At 41.4% G+C, this 12336-nt stretch overlaps 1 protein-coding gene across 6 annotated transcripts in view; it reads right to left on the minus strand.

Annotated features, from left to right (window-relative positions):
- The window catches only part of PIP5K1B (phosphatidylinositol-4-phosphate 5-kinase type 1 beta), a 408785-nt gene that overhangs the window by 43828 nt on the left and 352621 nt on the right, over positions 1-12336 (minus strand). For 4 of the 6 annotated variants that reach the window (XM_019661090.1, XM_019661092.1, XM_019661093.1 and 1 more), the window contains exon 14: positions 8556-8703. In XM_019661090.1, coding sequence (XP_019516635.1) covers positions 8571-8703 — 133 coding nt within the window. In that variant the 3' untranslated portion in view covers positions 8556-8570. Of the gene's footprint in view, positions 1-8555; positions 8704-8746; positions 8865-12336 lie in introns of those variants that run through there. The other 2 variants (XM_019661095.1, XM_019661094.1) reach the window with 1 other exon arrangement.

Below are 12336 nucleotides of genomic sequence, written 5' to 3' on the forward strand. Positions count from 1 at the left end.
TTTGTGGGACTTTGTTATGGCAGTCCTAGGAAACAAATACAGTAGCCATTACTAAAATTTAGAAAGCTTCTTAAAAATTAAGACTCTATATTTGAATTTTATTATATATAATCTTACCCCCTATCGTGGGTTACTTCAAAAGCTACAGTCACCTAAGAGTTGAGTGGCTCTAAGGGACAGCTTGCCAAAGATTTAAATTGAAGAAAAGGCTTTTTTCATCTCATATTTGTTGATACTTTGTTAATGTTGCTGCCTAAGCGGTAGAAAGAAGCATCTTCTGTGACGAATCCCCAAACTGCCAGGAAGCCCTTTCAAAGATGCTCAAGTGGAACTGGCCTTGATGCAGGAGAAGGGCACACTTGGACCGTAGAGATCAGCCCCTTCAGTATTGTACCTGACTGTAACTGCAGCCTTCAGTCCAAGGTGGAAGGTGGTAGCGGCTGGGCCTGTCGGAGGGAGCTGCCTGTGACGTTTGAAGGGTGTGCTGAACGTGCACGCACAGCCCTGAGAGGCTACAATAAAGGACATGGAGTGGAAACAGTGCATTGAACGGCACACTCACTCCTAATTAGGTTTCAATTCAAGGACTTCAGTCACTATCCCCCTGGGCCAGAGGTGCCTTCCGACCAGTAGATGGCAGTAGGGAATGCAGGAAGACAATCGTAAACCCAATTCATAAATTTGAACGTGGCAGGGGCCTCCTATGCACCTTAGAATCAAGTGCATTTTTTTCCTCTACTGTAAAACAAAGCGAGCTGGCCAACCATCTTAGGAGGGTATCGTCGGGGAAGGACACAGCTCTCCCTTACATCTAGCATAGAGGGACTGTAGGATGCTCAGAGCTGAAGGACCCTGTCAACCAGCTCAGCCCTGGATGTGTGGGGAGATTTAAAAAAATACCAGTGCTCTGGTCCACGTCAGGGATTTTATTTCTAACACAAAATATGTCCCCAACGGGTGAGTGTATCTGTGAATACACTCATTTACCTGACATCTTTTTGTCAGGATCCAAAATAATTTGGAAACATCTACCCGACCTCATAGTGACTTAGCCAGGGAGATGAATGGGAAAATGGGGCCATGTCTGGTAAGAAGCAGTTTACAGGCCTCCTGAGTAAGACAGTGTAGTTGGTTCAATAGTTCATATCTACCTGGAACCTTGGAATGTGACCTTAATACAGATGGCATTACAAGTTCAGATGAGGTCACACTGGGTTAGGGTGGGCCCTTAATCCGATGACTGGTGTCCTCATGAAAGGAAGAGAGGACACACAGAAGCACGGAGTTAAGGGAAGAAGGCCATGGGAAGATGGAGGCAGAGATTAGAATGTTGCAAGTCAAAGAACACCAAGGAACATGTGGAGCCACCAGAAGCTGGAAGGATCCTCTCCTCGAGCGTTCAGAGGGAGCGTGACCCTGCCAACACATTGACCTAGGACTTCTGGCCTCCAGAACAATGAGAAAACAAACGTCTGTTGTTTAAGCCACCCAGGCTGTGGTTCTTTGTTACGGCAACCCTAGCAAACTAGCACAGGCAGAGACAAACCAAAGGGCAGCGAAGCCCTCAGATCCCTACTCCTGAGTCGTCCTCATACTGTTCATCACACTCCAGGAGGCCTTATCTTAAGTGTACAGTACTTCAGGCATTCTCCCTTCTACCACATTTTCCCATTGCTCCTCAGATCCCAGGAGACTGAAGTGGAGGAACAATGACAGTCCTGTCTGTGCACTAGGTCCCTGGCATGACTTAAACTTGCTTTCCCTACAATTCTCATTTGTGCCTAATCTGGTTCATTTTGAGTTTGGTATTTGTTTCCTGCAGGCTCAGGGCCTGGTAGAGCCCAAGTTTACACCATTAGAGCCTGTTCTTCCTCAAACACTCTTTTCCCAAGACTTGGAAAGGCTCAGGAGACTAGGAAACACTGGCTTCCTATGACAAGGGAGGAGGCAGAAATCAGAACCAGAAAGAGAAGCGAGAGGGAGAGTCTGGAGGCAGTGGGCAGGGGGCGAGAGGCCAGTGTTAGGAGGCGAGGAACAGAAAATAATGGGGCTGTCTGTGGAGGGCCTAGATGTGATAGGAGACTCAGGCTAGCTGCACAGTAGAACTGGCTTTGAAGAGGGTGGAAATCAAGTTGGGCTGTGAGGCCACGATTCGCTGTAAAGCTAGATAAAACAAGAAACGACCCTCACCTTGTAGGCTGTCATTCAATTGCTAACTCTGGGCCTAATTTAACTGAAAAGCCAGGATGCCTTTATAATTCCAACTCCAGCTCCCTAAACTAATCCTTAAACAGTAGTTTAATACTGTTTTGTTTTGTTTTTCAATCTTACGGGTGACCTCTGCATACAGACTGACAGGTTGCTTCATTAACTGGAAGCTTGCATCCCCCATTTCAGTACAGGGATCACTTTTAGGTGCTGCAGGGCTCAGACAGTGGGATTTGTTTTTTTCAGCTCTTCCCCATGTCTTAGGAATATTATTCAGTCAGTGACTTAATGAGGCAAGCATTTCTGGAGATTAAAAACAAAAGGGCTCTGGGGTGGCCAGGTGGCTCAGTTAGTTACAGTGTGCATTCTGAGTAACAGGGTTGCTGGTTCGACTCCCACATGGGATGGTGGGCTGTGCCCCCCCTGCAACTAGATTGAAAATGGCAACTGGACTTGGAGCTGAGCTGCGCCCTCCACAACTAAGATTGAAGGACGACAACTTGACTTGGAGCTGATGGGTCCTGGAAAAAAACACATTGTTCCCCAATAAACTTTAAAAACAAAAAACCAAAACAACCGCAAAAGGGTCCCATTTTGCCCTTCCTGAAATCTCCGCGTTTCTCAACAAAAAGTCATATGATGGAAGGAAATGGCATTTTGGTTAAATACCTTACAAGCCAAAGGTAATATTTTCCTCTTCTCTTCCTATTTTGCTCTCACTAAAATTTACCAAAATTCTGAGCAGCATCATTGGTGGGAAATCTAGTTCTCTGCTGAGAAGCACTAGAATTGCCACTGTTTCAAATAAACACCCCTTGCAGCAGCCAACACTGGCTCAAACAAGGAGTGATTAAAGAGATCTGATACTTCACATATTAAGTCATTAACTTCAATGCCAAAGGAAGCAAATCCAGAAATGCAGTGTCTCTTGCCAAAATGTTCCGCTGAATTTTCTAAGACCCCCATGACCTAATTTAAAATGTTTTTCTTCTTTTTCTCAGGCATAATAGTATGATAAGCTGTTACTTCAATCATTTTCTATTCTCTGCCACCCTTCATCCCATGATCAAAGAGTCCTATTAACCACCCTAAAGACACACTCAGTAATCAAGCTGTCCAACAACCTGCACTTCAGAGCACTAATCGCCAATCCTGGCATGGCTCAGAAATAGCTTTCGTCTCCTTTGCCCACAGCTACTTTTGCATTTCCAACAGCCATTTTTCAGAGACACATATCTGGATGAAAATACATATAATTGAAAGGATGTTAATATGGAAAGTGTAAAAAGAAAGGGCATCTCCTTGGGACTAAATAACAGAGGCAAGACAGTCACTGTTGTGTGGCAGCCATCTTTCAAATTTCTACAATACTAAGAAAGCAATCCCGTATCTCCCACTTATCCATCCATCCATCCCCAGCTAGTCACCCATTACATTTTTCAGCTGCAATGGCTGTTAGTTGTTGTTCTTCCCATTAACACCAAATTGCATTCTACATCAGGCAATGGAGCTGCCTTTGGAACATTTCAGCTGTTATTTCAAATAGCAACTGTGACAGCGTCAGTGCCTTAGACTATCAGGGAGTATTCAAACAGTGGAATCTAGCTCTGTTATGAAGGCTGCATGATTGCCCATTTTAAATCAATACAGTCTGCTTAGCTCTGTTGTATTCTTTTAAATACCCTAATCTATGTCACCCACTCAAAATTCAACAGAAAACACATCTTTGGTCACTGAAAATCATCTTCTAAAAACACCTCCCTTGATTTGAATATTTGCACATGATTCAGATAGCCTGGCACTCGAGAGCATGAAGGTGAATGGCCTTTTCGAAGCAGTGCAGGCTAGCTAGGACCATGGAGCCTGGACCAAATGTTTTAATAAGGACGATGGAACAATTAGCGGCCTTTTTTGAAGCAGTGCAGGCTAGCTAGGACCATGGAGCCTGGACCAAATGTTTTAATAAGGATGATGGAACAATTAGCGGCCTTTTAAGGAAGTCTATCTTTTTAATTTCATTTCAAATCACAGGAAAAAGCAGGATAGCTGGCCTAATTTACATACACATAATGTGGGTGGGTCCTTAAAAAGGAAATTTCAGGTGTTATTTGGAATGCATAAATCATTTGGGTTTACATTATATATTTTAAAGGGATATAAACAGTATTGTCCATTAGTATACAAATAATAGCACCTGGGGATTAGGTTACAACTACCAAAAGAGAAATGCTATATCTGAAAGGAGGAGAAACGTTACAAGGGAAACCTATGAGTGGCTACAACACCAAACACAGTGAAGACTCTACCTGGCCTTCAGGTAAAGACGGCTATGAATAAGAGGGTTCTAATTAGGTCAAGAGGAAAGAGAGAGAGATGTAGGCAAGATTGGTTTTCCCTTCTTGTGCTTTTCTTTTCCATTCACTCTTTCCTAATGTTGAGGCAAATAAAAATACTGAAGGGAGGGTAATGAGCTGTATCCTTTCAGATCTGGGAGAGCATGCAAAATAGAAAATAAAAATCTCCAGCATGAAAACACATCCTGGAATCACAAGTTAATGGGGCAGAACTTTCTAGATGTATTGCCATAAAATGTAAGTTTAACTACTGTGAAGGTTTATGGTGGAATGTGTAATGAAACAGCGAAATTTGGAGAAATAACAATAGCTTTGCTGGAAAAACCTTATTTCTGCAACTTCTTGTAATTTAGACTAAGTCATAGCTAGTCAGAGCTGGAAGGGGTCTTAGACATGATTTAATGATCCATTTTATAGATGAGAAAACTGAGGCCCCAAAAGAGTTAATTCAAGGTCAGTGATTAATGAGAGGCAGAGATAGGCATAGAATCCAGATGCCTATATCTCTAATTAATTCTTATCCTATTTGGTTCTGTAACAAGTGAAAAGATTAAGTTAAAGTACTAGGACAACTGGGGGCAGGTACCATTTCTGGGGACCCAGGAGGTCTAACTATTTTCCTATCAATACTAAGATGGTATTTGCCTTTTTATTCTCATTTCCTCTCATGGGTGTACAGTGGGAGACAATGACGTGCCATATGGCAACAGACTAATGTAGAAACATGAGAATCCAGCTGCTATTAAATCAGTCATTAGGGTTGCAAAAATGTAAAGTAATTCCACTCTTCTCATGAAATTTAACTTTTCCTGGAAAATATAATCTTCATAAAAATGTATTTAAATTAACAATAGTTATTATTTTGAATGAATGAATAAATCTTTAAAATTTTTCTCGTTTTAGTTTTAAAAAATATGAACTCACACAGAAAAGTTCTTTGCGATCCTCAATAATTTTAAGAGTATAAAGGGGTCCTGAGAGATCAAAATGTTTAAGGACAGCCATACTAGAACTACAAAAACAAACAAAAAAAGAACCAGAAAGAAACAATGATGACAGTGGAATTTTATAGAAACTATTCTCAATATAAAATCCCCCACTCCTTTTTTGGATCCATTTCTCACCTTCATAAGGAGCATGATTCCTACAAGATGGATGTGAGGCTTGTACCAATAATCAGTAACAACTACAGTGATAGGGTGCGGCATGGTTTCAAGTTTAGGTAGGAGCTGGATTCGAAGTTTGACTCTGCCATGTACCAGCTCTAAGAACTGGTCAGTTAAGCCTCAGTTTCCTTATCTGTATGGATGGAGACAAATGTAGCACCTACCTTCATGGAAGAGCTAGTGTAAGAATAGCACTGAGACAGTGCTTGGCACATGGCATGTGCTTAGCTTGACCATTATTAGCGTTCAAAATCCTGTGCTCTTCCAACAATACCAAACTGTTTCCCTGACACCATTCTTGATTTTTCACATGCTATATTGAAATTTAAAAAGAATCAATGTTTATTAACCCAAATTTGTATCTTTTTTCCTCTATATTTTTCATGCTCCATTACTTTGTTGTCTAACTTTGAACAAGTCATTTAAGGTCTCTGGGTCTAATTTGCGTATTGCCAAGGCAGGGTAATTCTTAATCCAGGCAGCATAGCTCAGCAATGGAGAGTGTGGCTCTGGACTGGTCTCTACTGGTTTGAATGCCAGTTCTCATTGATTGCTGGCTGCATAACCGGGGGCAAACTGCCTCATCTCCATGTGCCTTGATTTCCTTATTTGGAAAACGGAGCTAGTAACTACATCTGCCTCATAGGGTTGTTGTGAGGATAAATGAGTTAGTATACATAAAGTATTTAGGACAGTGCCAGACATGTAGGAAACACACAAAATAGTTTCCCAGCTTATTGTTATTAGCTACAAAATAAAATTACACAGATCAGTTTTTCTCCAATCTTGGTGAGAAAAATGTCTACTGCCTTGTTACTCTCTCCATAGCTGACTCCCCTCTCCCTTTTCCTCTCCTTCCCTCCAACGTTTCTGAACCACAACAAAAGCTGTGGAGACTGCTGGGAAGACTGGTCAGCGGACCACGCCAGCCTGCTCACCACCGCCACCACCATCACTTCTTTCAGTTCTCAACTCCCATAACTCCTTTTTTTCTAATTGGTCCTCAAGTGCTCTCAGGACAACCAATGATGAATACTGTGGCCTTTCCTTATGGCTTCCGAGGCAAGTGTTATCCTTTTCTGAAATGCTTTGCATTTCATTATCAAAGAAATAAAAAAAGCAATAAAATTAGACACTAACAAAACCAAGTAGCAGTGCTCTTCTAAATGAAACTGTTAAATACGAAGGAGGACAACCAAAATGACGAATAAGACAACTAACTTTTCTACCAAAGGAATAAGAGATAAAGGATAAGGAATCGGCACCAGTGATGTCATTTAACCATCCTGTGATCTTACATGCCACTCAGGAGTAGCATATGCCCCTGGTAGGAGCAAATCTGGTTTTTGTAAAGATACACACAAATGGTGTGAACCCTCAGCTCATGAAGATGAGATTTCACTTGGTCATTCATTTCAGCTTTCCTGATTTTTCCTTTCAGATGAAACCAACCAACCAACCAACCAACCAACCAACCAACCAACCAACCAACCAACCAACCAACCAACCAACCAACCAACCAACCAACCAACCAAAATACTGTATGTATTTTTCCCTGTTTAATTCCCTATCTCCTTGGTTATGGAAAAGAATCAGCTCTTCTGTAAGGATCTTACAATATGCTATACCTCACTTTTTAAAAAAGTGGGGGCAATGTGGGGATGAGCACTGCCAAGTGGAAAGAAATTCTGTGTGCTACAACCATGATATTCAGGGGTTCAAAAAATCCTTTTACAGTGGTGCGTGAGGGGCTGCTGTTTTATGTAGAGGCTCATGGAAAGCCTCTCTGAGAAGGAGATGTTTGGGCTGAGACCTGAAGGAAGTGAGGGAGCAAGCACAGGACAGCTGAGACAGTGTCCAGATAGCAATAGTAAATGCTAAGGTCCTGAGGTAGAAACGTGCTTGGTCTATGGGAGGAACGCCAAGGAGCCCAGTGTGGCTGAAACAGTATTAGGAAGGATAGAGGCAGGGGAGGAAGACAGAGAGGCGGGGGACATCAGACAGGTGTAAGGCCTTGATTTTTCTCCAGGAGAAAAATCCAGGGTTTTGGGCCGAGGAGTAATGCTTTGGGTGACTGATGTCCTGCAGAGTCCACTTGAGGAAATAACAGTGCTAGGTTGGGGGATATGGAGAAGCATAAAATGGGGTGTGGAGATGTGCTACTGTGAGACAGTGGTGCCAGTTCTCGATGTAGAGCTTGCCCACTAAGGGTGATGCAGTATACTGGCTGAGGCTGGGCAAACATTTTCAAAAGGAGAAAATTCCAAATGAGCAGTTTCATGGGATTTGGTATACAAGGACATGGAGAATGAGTGTGAGATGGACTTGGCAGGGAAATTACTCAGTCTCCTCTTTTACAGTGTAGCCATCAGAGACTCTTTCTAGGCCTCGTCTAACAATTGAGTTAAGCCTCTAGAGACAAGTTGGCAGGCACTAAAGGGTGTCCACACACAATCACTCGTGGTCCTCCCAGCAGCCTTGTGAGGTGAGCGGGACAGGCGTTCTTTCCCTCCTTTGGCAAATAAGGCCACCCGGTAGGAGAGGTTCCTGCTCCGATCACATGGCTGGCTGCTGGTGACAGCTGAGGGAGGAGGGGGCCACGGTTCTTGGTGGTGAATTCAGGTTCTTCCCACAACCTGATTCTCAGGCTACCAGTATATCAAGGCAGTCATTCCCCAACGAAGAAGATTCACACAGAAGGGGACGCAGTTGCGTCAAAGGAGACATTACTTTGGGAAAAACATCGAGGAGCCCCACTTTGCCTTGACGTTAGGGGGTTTGTTTTCTTATTACATATGATGAGTTAGTTAGTATCTTACCCTAGATTGTTTTGTGTAATGTTCTACATGAACGGTGGGAAAACATGGCTGGTGAAAAGGCACCATTTGTAAAAGTGACAGGGTGCCACTGCTTCTTTTAAAACCCAAGCACGCCTGATCTTACAGAACTTGCTCTTGTGTAAGCCATGGATCCATCTGTAAAACAGAAGGGAAGGGGAAGAAACTAAAAATTACTTACTAAATACACATCGAGCACAGAGGCATTATCGTCCTGCATTTCCAGGGCGTTTGGCTCAGAAGTCAAGTAGATGGTCCCCTCTTCCAAGGTAAATGTTGAACTGGAAGGTACCCCTTGACTGGAAAAATAAAGAAGAGGACTGATGAGCATGTGGCCTCCAGAACAAAATCCCCAGGACACCTCCAAAGTTGGGGCTAAAGAGGCCAAGGTGGCAAGCTTTATGGGTTGAAAAAAAATTGTGGGGTGTTTGAAAGAAATATGGTCACACCTGGAGGTCTGCTCACTTGAGTTTTATTTGGTTTTACTAGTAGTGAATTTCCTACTTGGGTGCATGAAACATTTCTTCACGTTTCTGAGAGGTGATTTGTGGGTCCCATGCGTTGTGAGGGAGAACTGCTGTGACTCTAGAGGCCCAGTGGTCACCTTCAACTTTGAATAGTTTGTTCTCACTGCTTATGTTCTCCTCTCACAGTATTCATGCTTTGCTAGTTTATAAAAGATCACCTTGTTTATCATTAACACTGATGATTTCTTTCTATTTTTTCTTTTTGGTAAGACATGTTGAATGACACCCATGGTTCTCAAACTTTCCTGTGTGCCTGAATCCCCTGGAGGGCTGTTTGAAACCCAGTTTCCTGGGCTCCACCTCCAGAGTTTCTGGTTCAGCTGGTCTGACGTGGAGCCCATGGGTTTGCATTTCTAGCAAGCCCCCAGGTGATGCTCATGCTACACTCTGAGTAACGATTACATAAACACAGAGCATTGTATTATGTACTCGTGAGGATAGCCTCAAGGTACCTTTAGTAACAATAAAAGCCAAAGGAATGCAGGGAGATAGTTGTATGGAAGAGTCATTTATGAAAGGAAACCACCTCGTTTTGTCATGATATTATTTTATAACCAGTGTTAACTGTTTAAGTAATTGGTCTATTTTCATAGTATTTAAATTGGGAATTAAGAGCTCAGGAATGTACTATCTTTCCCCCACTGAAATAAAAGTTAGCTATGTTTTGACCTGTGGACATTTGCCACGTGATGGTTTTGCGGGAACAAAGTCTCCGTAAACAATGGTGGAAGAGTGTGATATTGGTGTTAGTCAAGCTGGGAGAGGGCGCTGCCCATTGGCTACATGGGACAAACTTGGCAGTGGGCTGTGCGTTTTCTGGGTAGTAAGGCTTGAGCAGGAGTGCAGAAGACCTCACTCTCTCACCTTCCCCGTCACCAGGGCCTGTGCCCCTTCTGGGCTTAGCTCAGAGCTCACCCCTTCTGAACACTCCCATCTAAAGTCATCTTCTGAGTTTCCTGTCTGAGCCTCTCAGTTGGACGGGAGACCATTGAGGACATTGTGCTCCTCTGTCCTTCCCTAGTCTGGGCACTACAATAATTCTATTTCTGTACATATTTACCTATTAATTGAAGAGTTGTGAAATAGATACCTTGACCTTTCCAATATTAAAAAAAAAAAAAACTTGTCAAAAAAATGGGTGGATGTCCTTTTGCTTTTCAAAAACCTAAGATGGGTTATACAATATGGGAAACAGAGCCTGTTCCAATTGATTTTATTAAAGGGCAGAGTTAATGTGGCCTACTCCCATGGAGCTGTTGACTTTATACTGTAAACTGTCACAGATTTCTGGGTTAAGTAAACCCATCGGTTCTCAAGGGACACTGTTTTGAGAGGCGCTGTGTAGCAATAAACATTACTCAGGTTATTTTTTGGATCAAACAAGGATGCAGTTATGGGCTTTATTTGACTTTTGCCTTTCAACTGTTAAGATGCCATTCACTACTCCTGTGGGTAGAAAAAGATCCTGCCTGGTTAAGCCTTATGAGAAAGATGAATTCTTTACCTACTGAAACATCAAAACAATCACGGTGGTGAGAAGATATGTAATTGTGGCATGCCCCTTGATTTTTTTTTCTATTTTTTTGGGTTTTATGTTTTACATATAATTAAATACAATTTAAAAATATTTAATTTACATTCTTATAATTTAAAAAAAATCTCTAATGGTTCCTGGGTTATTTCGTAAACATACAATTTGATGAGATTCAAAACCGTTTTCCCCTTCTTGTCTGAGTTGTTAGTTATGATTGCTATTTATTTCCCGCCTAAGATTAAGGGTATGACCCAGAATATTCTAGAAGTGCTTTTCTTTTTAAAATTTTTTAATGGCACTACCTATAGTGTAAAATCTAAAAATAATCCTCCTCTTTCTGCTTTCCTCTTGTGATCCAGAGTTCATCTCCCTAGAAGTAAACCCACTTTGCAAGTATTTCTCAATTTAATATTTTTTACTTTTGGAAACTATGAGTAAGCTACTAGCAAGTTTAAGACAAAATATAGAAAAAAACCCAAACACCTAGAGTATTTGTCTGGATTTAACAGGTGCATTTATGAATTATTTTAGCTAAAATACAATATGATTATAGACAGGAGAAATATGCAATTTACTCAGTATCAGATGGTCAAAATTTGATAAAATCTAAATCTAACAGGCATATTTAAATAAAAATTGTTATTTACACTGTTTTTTTTTTTTTACATGTTTTAGAATAGCTTCCTATCTTAGTAAGTAGAATATTCTGAGCATTTGGGGGACAAAAATGAGAGTCATAGAAATTTGTATCAGATTATATAAAGAACTCTGATAGTGCAACAATAAAAAGGTAAATAACCCCCTTTAAAAATGGGGAAAGGATCTGAATAGACATTTCTCCAAAGAAGATATACAAATGGCCAATTAGCACATGAAAAGATGCTCAACATCATTAGTCATCAGGGAAATGTAAATCAAAACCACATGAGATAGCACTTTGTACCCAGGAGGATGGCTCTGATAAAGACAATAACAAGTGTTGGAGAAGATGTGGAGAAAAATGGAGCCCTCCTGCATTGCTGATGGGAATGTAAATTGGTACAGCTACTTTGGAAAAACAATTTCGTGGGCCCTCAAAACCATATGAGCCAGCAATTCTACTCCAAGGTATATATCCAAGAAAAATGAATATGTATATCCACACAAAAACTTGTACATGAATTTTCACCACAGCATTATTCATAATAGCCCAAAAGTGGAAGTAGTCCAGATAAATAATGCACACAATGGAATGTTATTTGGCAATAAAAAATAATGAAGTACCGATATATGCGACAATAAGGGTGAAACCTTGAAAACATTATGCTTAATGAAAGGAGTTGGCCATAGAGGACCACATATTATGTGATTTAATTTATGTGAAATGTATAGAATAGGCAATTCTATAGAGAGAGCGAGCAGATTAGTGGCTGCTAGGGGCAGGGATAAGGGGAATAGAGAGAGATTTAGGTATGGGGTTTCTTTTTGGGGGTGTTGAAAACGTTCTAAAATTAGATTCTGGTGATAGTTATGTAACTCTGGAGATATATTAAAAACCACAAAACTGTATACTTTATTTTTTATTTATTTATTTTTTTTTATTGGGGGGATGGGAACAGTGATGGGGAATTGGGGGAAGGGGAACAGACAAGTTGCTGTCGTCTTGTTCTTCAATCTAGTTGTGGAGGATGTTGCTTCACTGGCCCAAGTTGGCACCATCATGCGCTCTTC

This window comes from Hipposideros armiger, unplaced genomic scaffold (genome assembly GCF_001890085.2).
Source record: "Hipposideros armiger isolate ML-2016 unplaced genomic scaffold, ASM189008v1 scaffold_335, whole genome shotgun sequence".
Classification (NCBI taxonomy): domain Eukaryota; kingdom Metazoa; phylum Chordata; class Mammalia; order Chiroptera; family Hipposideridae; genus Hipposideros; species Hipposideros armiger.